The sequence below is a fragment of the Triturus cristatus genome, chromosome 3_1, assembly GCF_964204655.1.
Source record: "Triturus cristatus chromosome 3_1, aTriCri1.1, whole genome shotgun sequence".
Lineage (NCBI taxonomy): Eukaryota > Metazoa > Chordata > Amphibia > Caudata > Salamandridae > Triturus > Triturus cristatus.
Genome location: NC_140583.1, coordinates 1052914137 through 1052931072, shown reverse-complemented (window position 1 = coordinate 1052931072; position 16936 = coordinate 1052914137). Strand labels below are relative to the sequence as shown.

General features: G+C 46.5%; 1 protein-coding gene across 1 annotated transcript in view; it reads left to right on the top strand.

Moving 5' to 3' along the window:
• The window catches only part of LOC146861498 (uncharacterized), a 186820-nt gene that overhangs the window by 89620 nt on the left and 80264 nt on the right, over window positions 1–16936 (top strand). Inside the window, exon 6 of the mRNA XM_085646445.1 lies at window positions 1356–1493. Coding sequence (XP_085502571.1) covers window positions 1356–1493 — 138 coding nt within the window. The remainder of the gene's footprint in view (window positions 1–1355; window positions 1494–16936) is intronic.

Genomic DNA, 16936 nt, shown 5'->3' with positions numbered 1-16936 from the left:
TGCCTGACTTCCCCCATCCAACACGGGCATGGCTTATGGCATGACCAAAGAATATAGAGGAAATCCTGTGCTGCTCCAAATTCTTTATTGTATAGATTTGTCTCTGTCTTGACGAATTTTAACAAAGGTACACAGGTGTACTATATCTTATGCAAAAAAAATATTTCTACCAAACCTAATGCTGCAGTCATCACTATCTCCCAGGGGTATGGTGGAGATCTGTCCATGGCGTCTAAGGGGTCGATTGCAATGCTGTCTGGAAAGTCTCCGAACAGGATTCGGTGAATCCGATTTTGGAACCTATGTTTCCGACCAAATCGGATACCTTTCCGGACAACCGATTACAATGCAAGGAAATCGCTTCGGATTGTCCGAATCAGTTCCGAACAGCATTCGGACAGCCAGAGTCATTCGGAGCCGATTCATACAGCTCTATGGACGTGGTTTCCGAACGAGCAATTATGATGACCGATTTGGACAGCCGTTCCAAATCGGTTGTTCCAACATGAATCGGCTGTCGGAATCTGAATTTGGGGGTCCATAGCAGGCCCCCCTTCTCCCGGGGGGCTCCAAATCGTGTCTGTGGGGGTACCCATGGGTCCCCCCTTTCCAACCATGAACAGTGGGGTGCCTGCCACAGGGCGTAAGGTTTTCCGCAACCATCCCTTTTTTCAAATGGAGCGTGTGTTCTAGTTCGGTCAATGCGGATCCAACCGAACGATGTTCAGAAGCATTGTAATCAGTTGGTCGGACTCGCAGAAACCGAGTCGGTCGGAAACGATTCCGAACCCGATTCGGTCGGAAGAGTTCTGAACGGAATCGTAATTGGGCCCTAAGTCTCCTAGTCTGTAGCTGACCCCCCTTTGCCCCCCACTAATGGAAACGTATGCTCCACTTGTTAGACCCTGGATTTGAGAATTTGGTTCACATTAATACATATCACAGAATCATTAATTCTATTATAAAAATACACATATGTAAACCACAAGGGAGGCAAACTTAAATGTAATTCTGTTATCTACATTTTTTCACTTTTCGTCAGTTTGGTTGACATGTTCGATGCTAGATGCTGTAATAAGAGTAGAAAGAATTTTTAAGCTAAAAAGATATATATATAGTGGCTTTGCCCATGTTTAGAACAGCAAAAAATATATATTGGATTCTGATTCCCAAGTAATTCCTGAAGTGATAAGACAGTTTTCCTTTTTAAGAGTACGGGTATGTAAGAGGCCTTTCATTCATTAATTTTTGTTAACTATTAAGGCTAAGAATTGTTGTTTGTCGCATTACATGTTTGCCACCTTACTTGTTTGTGTTCTAAACTTACACCTTTTTCTTCCACTTTCTTCCTCCAGGAGCTTAGGGCCTTAAGTAGTTTCTTCGAAAACAAACAGTTTGCACTGGACTTCCTTGATTCTTTTATCACCGAGATTCTTCAAGATGACATTGTGCCAGATGTACTCATAGAAGCCTTGACAGAAAGTTTTACCACGGTCTGTTATGTTTTTATAGCTTTGAACAGTTGTCTATAAATTACTTGAACTCCATGCCTAAAGAAAGCAAATCTTACCCTATTTCTGAGTCACTTGTTACTCTATACTAGAGCAACATAATATGTATATATTCACACAAAAAAGGTTGAAGTGACATCATAGGTAGGAATTGCAAGAATATCTTACTGTACATTTTTTTTAAAGTTGCAATTCACTGGAAAAAACTAAGGATAAATGGATGTTATAGTTAGGGAAAAATGTCAGTTAAAATATACCTCTCTGGTTCTCGGCAGGAGGGCAGCATGCCCCCTTTTCAAAATGATATGTTCGGCCTCAGGGGATGGGGTCCCCAAGGCATTACAGATGGTCAATGAGAGGGGTAGCATGCCCCCCTCCCCATAATTAATGAATTAGAGGATGGGGTCCCCAGTGTCTTACAGGGTCTTGTGGCGGTGGACTGCACCCCACTACCCCCCCAAAAAAGATATCGGGAACCCTCTGAGCCCGGGTCCAGAGTCGGACAACTGCTGGAAGTTAGAGACAAGAGCAAGTGCGTGTTTTCAGCCCTGGCCCCACTTGATTTTACTTGGAAGTGACATCACATGGCCTTTGACTTCGTGACATCAGAGGAAGTGACATCATATGTCCTTTGATGTCTTTCCAGCAGTGATGCCATGTGAACATTGACCCTGGTGATGTCACAGGAAGAACATCACTAAAGGTATACATTTCACAATTAGTGTAACATTAATAAAATAGACATACCATTCATTCCTTTATCATATCATCCCATGTCTCTTCCATTACCATTCTCTACGTCTCATAGCTCTGCCTCAGGACCCCTCTCACCTCCATATCTGCTATCTGCTTATCGCCTTCCTTCCCCATCTTCCTCTAAACTTTAACTTTTTATGACATACTCATCACTTTAATAGTTTTTCAACATCACTCTGTGATGTGTTCTCCTCTCTCAGTTCACCTCTTAACTAAACCTTTTTAAACTCTCCCTCTCTCTTATTCTCACAGTTCTATTACCTGTTCCCTCCCATTACCAATTCTCATTATTATTGTTCACATATTTCCTATCATATTCTCCTCTTATTCTCTCACTTCTGTATCAGGCTTGTTCTCTATCTTCTTTCTCCTTTCTCTGCACACCCTTCACTCTAACTTGGGTTCAGAATTTGCCACTCACTTCCAACTACATCACTCTAATTTGCTCAGATTTCTCTCTCCATATTTCACATTCACCTACATCTTTCCCATTTCCCTCCCAACTCCACCTCTCTCATTATCACCACCATTCCCTGCACAGTTAGACCAGCAGCCTTGAGTTCTCTCAGTTTGCTCCTATACAATCTTCACCCTTATCTTCGACAACTAATTGTAGCCATCTCTTGATTCGCCCTCTCTCTAATCATCTGGTATACCTCCTTCACCATCCCACCTACCTCAAACATTCTCTGATGGTTGTATGACTTAACAATGCATGCATTTACGACACATGACTTTATCATGCATCCATTACCATGAAATGCCTTTAGCATGCATTGCCTTTACAAAGCAAGCTTTCACCATATGTATGCTTTTGCCTTGCAAGCCGTTACAACACAAGGTAAGTGGCTAGAGCCTCACAACTTCTCAGACCTGAGTGAATAATTGCCACTAAAAGGCCCTGATTATGAGTTGAGTAGAGCAGATTTCCTGTCTGGAATTTGCCCGATTCAATCATGAGTAGGCTGTTGTTCCTACACGTGGATTAATCATGTGCTGGGACATCAGACTGTATTTTACCAGATGGAAAATCCTGCTGGTAAAATTGCATTAGGAAAGGACTGCATTGCAGTCTGGACCTATTTGCCAGTCCAGCCTCACTCTCAAGCAAATTGTGGAGGAAGCATGTAATGGTCTCCCACAAACCAACATCTTCCTTTTCCCCTCCCATCCTTCCCATCACCTTATCGCCCCACAATGAAGCCCCTGCACATATTCACCAACTGCTGAGAGCAGGTGTTAAATGTGTGTGTTATACCTCTCTGAAAAGGAAATACTGTGCAGAATTCTGCAACGTAATTCGAGGTGTGCACAAATATTCTCCATTCAAAGGGGTTTAACTCAGAATTGCATGGTACTGGTGAAGTGTTACCACAGGATACCTGAATTTACAGGTGCAGAGTTTGCGCCCTAACAGTACCAAGTAACTCAGAGTCGGGGATAAAGGGTAATAAATAAGGCATTGAAATGCCACACAAATACACAATCGCGCTAACAGATCACTTGGCAGCAAGGCTGGACTGGCTGTACTGGCATCAGGCATTTCCCCTGGAGGCTGGAAGGGTGGGGGCCTGTATTGTAACTGGGGCCTGATTTTGTAGCAGTACAGCAGTTTTAAAAGCACAGAGTTTCTAGAATATTTAGCAGTTTTCAGGCAACAGTAAAAGTGTCACGATAACCAGTTCTGTCTAGTGGCAGTTTTGACTCATCTAAGGTAGCGCAGATGGTTAATATGCCTGCTGCAAAGAACATGTACCATGTGTTCACAGAACATTATTTTATTTGCATAGCTCAGTGGCTTACTGCTTTTTTCACAGAGAACCCTTTGTAACTATGCAGTTCATAAGTTACAATCGCAATCTAACACAGTGAGCTATGAACAGCTATCAGCAGAACTGCATGCAAGCCCCATGGCACAGGTTAGAAAGTTATGTTCATTCCCAGTCTTTCATCATTCTAATGTTGCTAAAAAGGCTGTATTTGAGTAGAAATACATTCTTATTGGTAAAGCCAACCCTAACCACTGTGTTATGTTCTGAATCGTGAGTTTGTGCTTCTTGAGGACCAAGCACTTTTAAAGAATGCCCACAAGTATGGATGACGTTAATCATGTGTCATGTAACATTTTCTATACACTGATTTACACTCATATGACTCATTGTCTCTGTATATGTGTGTGATGTAAAGTGCTCCGACACCCTACAGTGACATGAGAGGTGTTATAAACCAAATGAAATACTTGTGAGAGAGGGGCTATGGAGAGACGAGGCACTGTTGGAGGGTGATAGTGAGGCAATTATTGGAGAGCCCCAAAAATATTGTTGTACCCTGGTGCACTGTAAGGTCATCATTTGCTATATTTTAAAAGCAAATACCATTGACTTTGTACTGAGAAATGTTCTGTAGAAGGAACAATGTTTCCATTTGTTCCCAAATTTCTTTTGGAGGGGGACCCCCAAAAACGTAGTAGTCAGGATCACTCGCTATGCACCGTACGGGGGCTGGTCTGACAATATTTGCCAGAGCTGCTTTGGATTCCCAGTCTGGTCCTGCTGTAGAACGAGCAAATACACACATTGGTTTGCAAAGATGAATCAAACAAACAGCAACAAACTTTATTCGTTTTTTTCAGATAAATCAAATGAAACAAAAAGTAAACTGAAAGCACTTACTGGGACTGCCATGCTATGACTCCTGGCAGGTGGCAAAATGTTTCTTTCTGCAAAAGTGCAGGTATAATACCAGAAAGAAAGCTGGGGTCCAGCAACACTGGGAAGCACACCAAAATCCACTGCCTGCAGGCCCAGCAGACTCCTGATTGGTGGAGGCTGGAAGCCCCAAAGGTGTTCCTAAGCAACAACTTTGGGGCATATCATCAACGGCCAGCGATAATTATCACTGGCCGTGTTTAGCGTGCACAATAATAACGCTGCCTATTGCCGTATTGCCGTATTCTATCGCCCGGTGAGCGCACTATCAACAAGGCGCATCGCTGAGGCGATAGGAATCCCGACAATAGTTGCGATAAGCGGCAATATCGCAGGATTACCTGCGATAAAAAAGCAGCGATAGGTGATAGGGAGATGTGGACTCAGCATGACGATCCACCTCCCATGTTAAACATGACTAAGTCAAAAAATTAGCAGGCGTAAGGAACCGGCGATATAGCCGGTTAGCGCTACTTTTAATGTCGCTAGGCCGGTTAGCGATTCCCTTGTTGATAGGGAGATCCTTCGTTAGCGATTATTTTCACTGTATTTCTCACGGGAACGCCCACCTCACATCTCATTAGTGATGCGAGGCGAGGCGATAAGAAAATGGGCGCTAAAGCATTGATTCACGCGCTAGCGTGTCCATGCTGATAGGGCGATAAAATTATCGCCGCTTTTCGTCCAAAACGGACGCAAAAGCGGCGACAATTTTAACGCCGGCCCTTGATGATATGCCCCTTAGTTGTTCCCAAAAGATCAAACATTTAAATGTTTTAATTTTGCTATGCGTGCAGCTACCTTAGTAGCTGTTCCTTTGAAGAGAGAGGAATTCTCTGATTACTGTTGCTTTCTCTGCAGCCTCTGAGGCCAGGGGTCACAAAGGAAGGGGCAAGCTAGGGGTCGCAACTGCGACCCCTGGCGACCCAAAATGAACATCCAGATGCCTGTACGCAGGAACAGCAGGACAGTTGAATTCAGGAAGCGCAATACCCTGCTTGTGTATAACGCTCTGTCTCTGCCCCGTTTGTAAAAATGTCATGAATCCTTCCTGGCCAAATTTGACACAGACAGTAAGGTTGATCCGATGGAGCAAACCACCAAGAAAGTGCTGTCATTTCTAGTATGTTACTCAATTTATTTATTAATTATTGTCCATATTTTTCAGGGAGACAACCCTCTCCCTGTGAGTCAGTCAGTGTTTTTTTGCTCCGGAAAAAAAGGCAATTCGCCCATATCACTCCCTCTAAGTGGATCATTTACAGATTTGCGTAATTCTTATGTTGCTGCTTCAGCATGCATGTAGTTAAAAGATAAAAGTGCATCCTTCCAGGTTGCCCTAGTTCTTTTTGTCCTGGATTTATTAAACATATGTCTCCCTTGACAATGTGAATTTACCAGTTAGGACTGGATATCACCCTAATGGAACTCTATCGCCACCCAGTGGAATTTTGGTGACATGCTCATTAAATAAACACACACAAAAAAAATCGAATTCGGAAAAAATCCACCTTCTAAACCAGAGGTGCTCACAAGCATTCTCCCAAGGGCCACAAAGTTTGGGCTGTGATGTGACTGAGGACCACATTGATGCCAGCAGGGTGGCCGTCCGGGAGGGAGGGGGGCGGTAAGGTGGGTTTGGCTGACGCAAAGCATACATCTAGTGGATGAATTGGACAATGTGAATCCAGAAAATCTGGGATTAATGCCAGCATCCCCACTTTACAAAATTGTGTGAACCTCAGCAATTGTTTTATTTCACTTTTCTTCCTTTTTCTTCATCATACCATTTAAGAGGAGATCGAAATTCACGACTTCAGGATGTGTGTAGTACAAAACCTTCTCAGGCTATAATTTTAATAAACTATAATGTTGTTCATCTATAATGGTAACCCAGGCCAAGCAAAGTGCACATAACAACTGACTTCCCTCTTAGTTCACTATTGGTAATGTTGTCAGTGTGGGGGGAAAATAAAGGCTTCTAAATTCATGTTTGAAAACTATCACATTTTAAAAATACTTCTCAATGCACTGATATAATCTGATGTACTAAGGTGAAATGGTTCTGCATGTTAATAAAATACATATTGTTTAAATTTAGAAAGAACTTATCATATTGTTACACTTTTGACAGCTTTGAAAATGAAGGTGCTCCTAAAGTTAAGGGGTACAGGATAACTTAGTTACTTCCTTTCTTTAACTTCAATTAACCTTTAAATATCGGCTTGCCTTTTTATTCAACATCGTTTTAATGTTGGTGCTGACTCAAGTGAACAGCAGCCCAGTGCTGCTTTTGAACAGGGGACTGCATGTAAAGGTCAGGAGGGCCGCATGCTGCCCCCAGGCTATACCTTGAGTATCACTGTTATAAATGAAAAAAGTTGAACAATGAAATAACTGATATCTCTTGAGTTGAACCAACATCCAGAGATTTGGATGACTCTGTGGGGTATTATTTTCTGAAATTCTTCACAAACAGAGCAACATAAGTTATCAGTTCCACTTCCGCTTTCCACTTTGTAGGAGTACTGGCACAAAGTGTTATTTTCAAAGCATGTAATCCGATGTACTCCCTTTAGTTCGTGGTAAACAGAAGCATACATACTTAGACTTATATTAGGCACAAAAAAATGTGAATTCCCATTTGGCTTTCTCACTAACTAACTAGATACCTAATAATGGCTCGAGAGTAGATTACCCGCTCAAGACATCCACGGCGACACCCACGGTCTCCAGATACCAGCAGGAAAGAACTAACAGCACATCTGCTGTTCAGCATGGCTGAAAGTTACTGAAAGCCGAGAATCACAGGCTGTTGAGCCGACGTCAAGTTTCTTCGCCCCCTATGTTGAGTTTATTGTCCAGGCCCTCCTAACACAAATAAGCGATATGATGTGGCCTACGCTTGCTGCATTACGGCGCTTTTTTCAGTGACTTTCAATCATGCTGAACAGCAGATGTGCTGCTAGACAACATGGCTGAGAGACATTCCCAAAAGGTCACTAGCTCAGGCATTGCCGAGATCTACTGGGTTTGCCAATGCTTGTTCGGTGTTGATGGGGTCTTGCTGAACAATTGTGGAAGGGATAGTGAGAAACATTTGAGCTTTAAAGCGAGGATGTGGCGTAATGGCCAGAGCTGCTGACAGGGGAACTCAGGAACCAGGTTCAAATCTTGAGCTGTCTGAACAAATTGTGATTCTGGGCAAATCACATACCATTCCCCCTGCGTACGACAATGAATGTCTTATTGTGTAATGTAACTGGTGAGCACATAGAGCACTCCAATACCATTGGCTGGTGTTAGTACTATGACAAGCTGGCGGACAGAATAAATTCTTCAATACCATCAGGTCGTGCAAAAAAAACAAAAAAAAGAAACAAATACTGTTCGCGCTTTAACAACTTTTAAAGAAATGCATTTGTTTATGTACACACGCATGCATTTTTGTAGTATGTGTGTATGTGTGCAAGGAAGATGGCCTGAAAATACAAGTACTCCTACGGAGTGCTTGAAAACAAAAAAACAAGATAGAGGGTGGAACAAGAGCTCCAGTACCATCGAATTGTGGAAAAACAAATAAACAAATGCTGTCCATGTTTTAACAACGGTTCAGGGTTCATAACCCTCATCAGACAGGCTATCTTGAATCCAGTGGCAAAGTAAGCAAGGGACCCACATCTGGGCATACCCTGCCAACTTAGGGCGAACAATGCAATACCAAAGGGGACTGTTCCCATGAGGCACAGGGTCAGACTGATTTGCATATGGTCATGTCTGAACTGGGGTGGCAGAGTGGGCTAAAGAACGGTGATGGATCAAACCCAGATCTGTTGACTGGGTGTGAGTGTTTGATTGGTTCTGATGCTCCGTCCATCACCACCCCCTTTTGTACCGCTTTGTTCGCCATAAGTTGGCAGGGTATGCTCAGACGGAAGTCCCTTGCTCACTTTGCCACTGGATTCAAGCAAGCCTGGCTGAAGAAGGCTGAAATGCCAGAAACCGGTCCTAGGAAGCCTGTTTCCGGTCCAGGGAAGGCATGGCTTGGCAGTTCAGGCTGGACTGTTCCCATGAGGCACAGGGTCAGACTGATTTGCATATGGCCATGTCTGAACTGGGGTGGCAGAGTGGGCTAAAGAATGGCGATGGATCAAACCCAGATCTGTTGACTGGGTGTGAGTGTTTGATTGGTTCTGATGCTCTGTCCATCACCACTCCCTTTTGTACCGCTTTGTTCGCCATAAGTTGGCAGGGTATGCTCAGACGTGAGTGCCTTGCTCACTTTGCCACTGGATTCAAGCAAGCCTGGCTGAAGACGGCTGAAATGCCAGAAACCGGTCCTAGGAAGCTTGTTTCCGGTCCAGGGAAGGCATGGCTTGGCAGTTCGGGCTGGACTGTTCCCATGAGGCACAGGGTCAGACTGATTTGCATATGGCCATGTCTGAACTGGGGTGGCAGAGTGGGCTAAAGAACGGTGATGGATCAAACCCAGATCTGTTGACTGGGTATGAGTGTTTGATTGGTTCTGATGCTCTGTCCATCACCACCCCTTTTTGTACCGCTTTGATTGGAGCAGGGCAACAGATTGATGTTGGGAATATTAGCCTGAACTCACTAATTTTAAGTCTACCCACTTTAAGCTGCCAAGTTCCTTCAAATCAAAGAGAATTTTCTCTCAATTCAAGGCTGTCCTAATCACCTCTACTATTTTCCCCTCTAGCTAGTGGAGGGTTACAAATACTGGAGTGGAGTGCTGGAAATATAGAACATCATAAACACAAGGAGATGATGGAGGGAGCGCTGAAACTTTTCAGTCACTCGCCCCCAGTCACAGATCTGGGTTGAATCCATCATTGTTCTTTAGCTCACTTGGCCACCCTAGTTCAGACACAGCTATATGCAAATCTGTCTTGACCCTGTGCCTCATGGGAACAGTCAAGCTCAAACTGCCAAATCATGTCTTCCCTGGATCGGAAACAAACATCCTTGGACCGGTTTCAGGCTAACAGCCCTCATCAGCCAGGCTAGCTTGAATCCAGTGGCAAAGTGAGCAAGGGACCCACATCTGGGCATTCCCTGCAAACTTAGGGCAAACAAAGCAAACACAAAAGAGATGATGGGCGGAGCACTGAAACTTTTCAGACAGTCACCCCCAGTAACAGATCTGGGTTGAATTCATCATCGTTCTTTAGCTCATTTAGCCACCCCAGTTCAGACACAGCTATATGCAAATCAGTCTTGACCCTATGCCTCATGGGAACAGTCCAGCCCGAGATGCCAAGCCATGTCTTCCCTGGACCGGAAACAAGCATCCTGGGACCGGTTCAGGGTTCATAACCCTCATCAGCCAGGCTATCTTGAATCCAGTGGCAAAGTGAGCAAGGGACCCACGTCTGGGCATACCCTGCCAACTTAGGGCGAACAAAGCGATACCAAAGGGGATGATGGATGGAACGTTTGAGCAAATCAAACACTCACACCCAGTCAACTGATCTGGGTTTAATCCATCATCATTCTTTAGCTCACTCCACCACCCCAGTTCAGACATGGCCATATGCAAATCAGTCTGACCCTGTGCCTCATGGGAACAGTCCAGCCCGAACTGCCATGCCATGTCTTCCCTGTACCGGAAACAAGCATCCTGGGACCGGTTTCGGGTTCATAACCCTCATCAGCCAGGCTATCTTGAATGCCAACTTAGGGCGAACAAAGCTATACCAAAGGGGATGATGGACGGAGCGTTTGAGCAAATCAAACACTCACCCCCAGTCAACTGATCTGGGTTTAATCCATCATCATTCTTTGGCTCACTCCACCACCCCAGTTCAGACATGGCCATATGCAAATCAGTCTGACCCTGTGCCTCATGGGAACAGTCCAGCCCGAACTGCCATGCCATGTCTTGCCTGGACCTGTGATGGATCAAACCCAGATCTGTTGACTGGGTGTGAGTGTTTGATTGGTTCTGATGCTCTGTCCATCACCACCCCCTTTTGTACCGCTTTGTTCGCCATAAGTTCGCAGGGTATGCTCAGACGTGAGACCCTTGCTCACTTTGCCACTGGATTCAAGCAAGCCTGGCTGAAGACGGCTGAAATGCCAGAAACCGGTCCTAGAAAGCTTGTTTCCGGTCCAGGGAAGGCATGGCTTGGCAGTTCGGGCTGGACTGTTCCCATGAGGCACAGGGTCAGACTGATTTGCATATGGCCATGTCTGAACTGGGGTGGCAGAGTGGGCTAAAGAACAGTGATGGATCAAGCCCAGATCTGTTGACTGGGTGTGAGTGTTTAATTGGTTCTGATGCTCTGTCCATCACCACCCCCTTTTGTACTGCTTTGTTCGCCATAAGTTGGCAGGGTATGCACAGACGTGAGTCCCTTGCTTACTTTGCCACTGGATTCAAGCAAGCCTGGCTGAAGACGGTTGAAATGTCAGAAACCGGTCCTAGGAAGCTTGTTTCCGGTCCAGGGAAAGCATGGCTTGGCAGTTCGGGCTGGACTGTTCCCATGAGGCACAGGGTCAGACTGATTTGCATATGGCCATGTCTGAACTAGGGTGGCAGAGTGGGCTAAAGAACGGTGATGGATCAAACCCAGATCTGTTGACTGGCTGTGAGTGTTTGATTGGTTCTGATGCTCCGTCCATCACCACCCCCTTTTGTACCGCTTTGTTCGCCATAAGTTGGCAGGGTATGCTCAGACGTGAGTCCCTTGCTCACTTTGCCACTGGATTCAAGCAAGCCTGACTGAAGACGGCTGAAATGCCAGAAACCGGTCCTAGGAAGCCTGTTTCCGGTCCAGGGAAGGCATGGCTTGGCAGTTCGGGCTGGACTGTTCCCATGAGGCACAGGGTCAGACTGATTTGCATATGGTCATGTCTGAACTGGGGTGGCAGAGTGGGCTAAAGAACGGTGATGGATCAAACCCAGATCTGTTGACTGGGTGTGAGTGTTTGATTGGTTCTGATGCTCCGTCCATCACCACCCCCTTTTGTACCGCTTTGTTCGCCATAATTTTCATTTCATTTATTCCATTTGTAACGCGCTCAGCTACTCAAGAGTGTCCCGGCGCGAACCAGATGGGGGGAAAGAGACACTCATACAAAAAGGAATGTTTTAAGCTTTTTCTTAAAAGATGCAAGCTCCTGAGTGAGGCGAAGATCAAGAGGAAGGGCATTCCAGGCCCTACTAGCTCTGACCACCAAAGAGCTACCTCCCATCCTCTGAAGCTTGTAACGCGGGACGACAGCCAAGCGGAGAGCCGACGAGCGCAGGACCCTTGCTGGGGCATAGAAGGCAAAGCGCCTTTGAAGGTAGAGTGGGCCCTGCCCATGAAGAGCACGATGGGCCAGGACCAGAGATTTAATTTTGATCCTGGCCGCGATAGGCAGCCAATGTAGAGATTTCAAGTGCGTGGTGACGCTCGACCTAGATGAAAAACCTAAGACTAGCCTAGCCGCCGTGTTCTGGACCACCTGCAACTTCTTAACCATATAACCAGGTGACCCAGTGAACAAGGAGTTGGCATAGTCTAGCCGAGAAAGAATCAGAGCGCAAGTTACAGTTACTCTGGCTGCCTGCGGGATCAGTGGGAAAAAGCTCCTAAGTGTTTTAATGAGACCAAAGCAACAGCCGGCCGTTTTCTTAATATGTGTAGAGAACGAAAGGTTCTCCTCAAACCAAATGCCCAAGTTCTTAGTGGGCTGTCCTTCCGAAAAGGGAGGAGGAAGCTCTTGAGGCCACAGCTGTTGACGGAAGTCAGTAGGAAACGTGCCAAAAAGCAAGATCTCGGATTTCTGCTCATTACACTTGAGCTGAGCATTAGCCAGCCAAGTGAAGATGGATCGAAGGCACTGTTGGGCGGCCAGAACAGAGCTGGAGGTCTTATCCCACGTAAACAGTAGCTGGGTGTCGTCAGCATACGACAAAACCTTGGCCCCCAGATCCTCTGCAAGATGAATCAATGGTGTGACGTAAATATTGAAGAGCAGAGGGCTGAGTGCAGAGCCCTGCGGGACTCCCGTAGTGACCAAATGAGGGGAGGAACGAAACGGGGGGATCCAGATCTGTTCGGCCCTTTCCTCAAGAAAAGACCTGAGCCAGCCCCACACGGCCCCAGAGACTCCAATCTCAGTGAGACGGGTCATCAAAAGGCCGTGTGGGACCGTATCGAAGGCCGCCGAGAGATCCAATAGGATCAGGGCTGCTCTGCCCCCAGCATCCAGGCATGTTCGAACCGCCTCGACCACCTCGACTAGAACCGTCTCGGTGCAGTGGCCTATCCGGAACCCCGATTGTGCTTGATGTAAAATACCCTCCGTCTCCACAAAATCCGACAACTGTTTGTGCACCACCTTCTCACAAACCTTAGCAATAGCCGGCAGGAGGGAGATGGGGCGATAGCTGACCGGATTAAGCGGGTCCAAAGAAGGTTTCTTCAACAGAGGAAGAATCTTGGCCTGCTTCCAGACCTGAGGGACCACCATAGACTGAAGGGAAAGGTTGATAATCAGATTGACCTCCAGATAGATACAATCAGCAGCCTCTGCTAAGAGTCTGGCCGGGCATGCATCAGCAGGGGATCCCGACTTAAGCCCTTTAAGAATCTTCAAAGTTTCCAAGGGAGGGACCGGGGAGAAAGCAGACAATAAAGTAGAGGGAGTGGTCAGTTCATTCCGTGCGCCATCCCGTACCTCACTGTCAGGAGAAAAGGATGCCTAAATGGCCAGTATCTTATCTCTAAAAAACTCAGACAGAGTATTACACCAATCAAAAGAAGAGGGTGTGGCACTTTTCTGGGCTAATGGAGAGATGAAGCTCTGAACTATAGCAAAGATTTCTTTGGAATTATTCCTGGCCGCCTCGATGCGGACCGCATAAAACTGGCTTTTAGCCGCAGATATGGCGTCATAGTAAGATCTTTGCATAGTACGTAGTTTTGTTTTCGCCACAGGGCAGTAATTACTCTTCCGCCATGCCCGCTCCAAAATTTTACAATCGTGTTTAAGAGCTTTAAGAGCCGGGGTAAACCATGGTTTAGAAGGGGATGCTCTGGCCAGTTTTATGGGCCGACGAGAGGTCACAGAGATCACTGCTTTGGACAACCAATCCGTGAATCCCGTCATACACTCCTCCAAGCTCCCGGACAGTACCGGCCTGGTGGAGTCCAGAGCGTGCACAAAATTCTGGGTGTCAATTTTCCCCAAGACAGGTTTCGAAAAGCCAGGCAACCAAGCCTCTGTCCTGGAGACTGTCCATGAGAAATACGAGATATAGTGGTCGGACCAAATCAAAGGGAGAGGGTCCTCAACCACGATGGAAAAGTTGGAGCATATAGGATCCAATAGGTGACCAGCCTGATGAGTTGGCAGGCGGACAAGCTGGACAAGTTGGGCCATGGCTAGATGATCCAATACGTCCATCACCTCCCTCTCATGAGGCATAACCAAATGAAAGTTCAGATCTCCCAACACCAAATAATGAGAGAACCTGACCGCCCTAGCAGTAAGGGAGTCTCCCCAAGTTTGGAGAAAGGAGCCAGGAGGGCCCGGAGGCCGATAGATCAGGGAGGCCCCAAGAGTGAAGTGAGCTGAAAGTCGGACACTAAAGTCCAGTACCTCACAGCCTGCCCAGTCCTGAGAGTCACCCAAAGAAAGATCCCAGCATTCTTTATAGATAACAGCAACACCTCCCCCTCTTGACCCTTTACGATCAACTCTCAGGATCTTATAGCCCAAAGGGGTGGCCAGGTAAGTTGGCAGGGTATGCTCATACGTGAGTCCCTTGCTCACTTTGCCACTGGATTCAAGCAAGCCTGGCTAAAGACGGCTGAAATGCCAGAAACCGGTCCTAGGAAGCCCGTTTCCGGTCCAGGGAAGGCATGGCTTGGCAGTTCAGGCTGGACTGTTCCCATGAGGCACAGGGTCAGACTGATTTGCATATGGCCATGTCTGAACTGGGGTGGCAGAGTGGGCTAAAGAACGGCGATGGATCAAACCCAGATCTGTTGACTGGGTGTGAGTGTTTGATTGGTTCTGATGCTCTGTCCATCACCACTCCCTTTTGTACCGCTTTGTTTGCCATAAGTTGGCAGGGTATGCTCAGACGTGAGTGCCTTGCTCACTTTGCCACTGGATTCAAGCAAGCCTGGCTGAAGACGGCTGAAATGCCAGAAACTGGTCCTAGGAAGCTTGTTTCCGGTCCAGGGAAGGCATGGCTTGGCAGTTTGGGCTGGACTGTTCCCATGAGGCACAGGGTCAGACTGATTTGCATATGGCCATGTCTGAACTGGGGTGGCAGAGTGGGCTAAAGAACGGTGATGGATCAAACCCAGATCTGTTGACTGGGTATGAGTGTTTGATTTTTTCTGATGCTCCGTCCATCACCACCCCCTTTTGTACCGCTTTGATTGGAGCAGGGCAACAGATTGATGTTGGGAATATAAGCCTGAACTCACTAATTTTAAGTCTACCCACTTTAAGCTGCCAAGTTCCTTCAAATCAAAGAGAATTTTCTCTCAATTCAAGGCTGTCCTAATCACCTCTACTATTTTCCCCTCTAGCTAGTGGAGGGTTACAAATACTGGAGTGGAGTGCTGGAAATATAGAACATCATAAACACAAGGAGATGATGGACGGAGCGCTGAAACTTTTCAGTCACTCGCCCCCAGTCACAGATCTGGGTTGAATCCATCATTGTTCTTTAGCTCACTTGGCCACCCTAGTTCAGACACAGCTATATGCAAATCTGTCTTGACCCTGTGCCTCATGGGAACAGTCAAGCTCAAACTGCCAAATCATGTCTTCCCTGGATCGGAAACAAACATCCTTGGACCGGTTTCAGGCTAACAGCCCTCATCAGCCAGGCTAGCTTGAATCCAGTGGCAAAGTGAGCAAGGGACCCACATCTGGGCATTCCCTGCAAACTTAGGGCAAACAAAGCAAACACAAAAGAGATGATGGGCGGAGCACTGAAACTTTTCAGACAGTCACCCCCAGTAACAGATCTGGGTTGAATCCATCATCGTTCTTTAGCTAATTTAGCCACCCCAGTTCAGACACAGCTATATGCAAATCAGTCTTGACCCTATGCCTCATGGGAACAGTCCAGCCCGAGATGCCAAGCCATGTCTCCCTGGACCGGAAAAAAGCATCCTGGGACCGATTTCGGGCTAACTACCCTCATTAGCCAGGCTAGCGTGAATCCAGTGGCAAAGTGATTAAGCGACACACGTCTGGGCATACCCTACCAACCAAGGGCGAACAAAGTAAACACATGGAGATGATGGATGGAGGGCTGGAACTTTTCAGACACTCACACCCAGTCATAAATCTGGGTTGAATCCATCATCAATCTTTAGCTCACTTCGCCACCCCAGTTCAGACACAGCTATATGCAAATAAGTCTTGACCCTGTGCGTCATGGGAATAGTCCAGTCTGAACTGCCAAGCCATGTCTTCCCTGGACCGGAAACAAGCATCCTTGGACCGGTTTTGGGCTAACAGCCCTCATCAGCCTGGCTAGCTTGAGTCCAGTGGCAAAGTGAGCAAGGGACCCACATCTGGGCATACCCTGCCAACTTAGGGTGAACAAAGCAAACACAAGGAGATGATGGAACATTGTGGCAAGGCCTTTGGTAACAATAGGAGAGAGCAGGGGCTGCGGGATAAGAGTATGGTGCAATCTTGGACAACAGTAAATGAGGTAAGCACAGGCTCAGTACAGAACTTCATTTTAAACCTAGAGATCGCAGAATCCCCATCAGCCTCCATTCCTGATATAATGGTGATCCCACAAAAAACACTTCAGACCAGCTACAGATCATTGCGGGTGTACTTAAACAAATCCGTGAGCATATGCCATCTATAGTGAAACCGGTGGAAGTAACAATCCAAATATGGAAATCCAAGACCCACCAGTGACAAAAGAGAAAGTCGCCCAGTCTCCAGGAGCAGACAGCATGT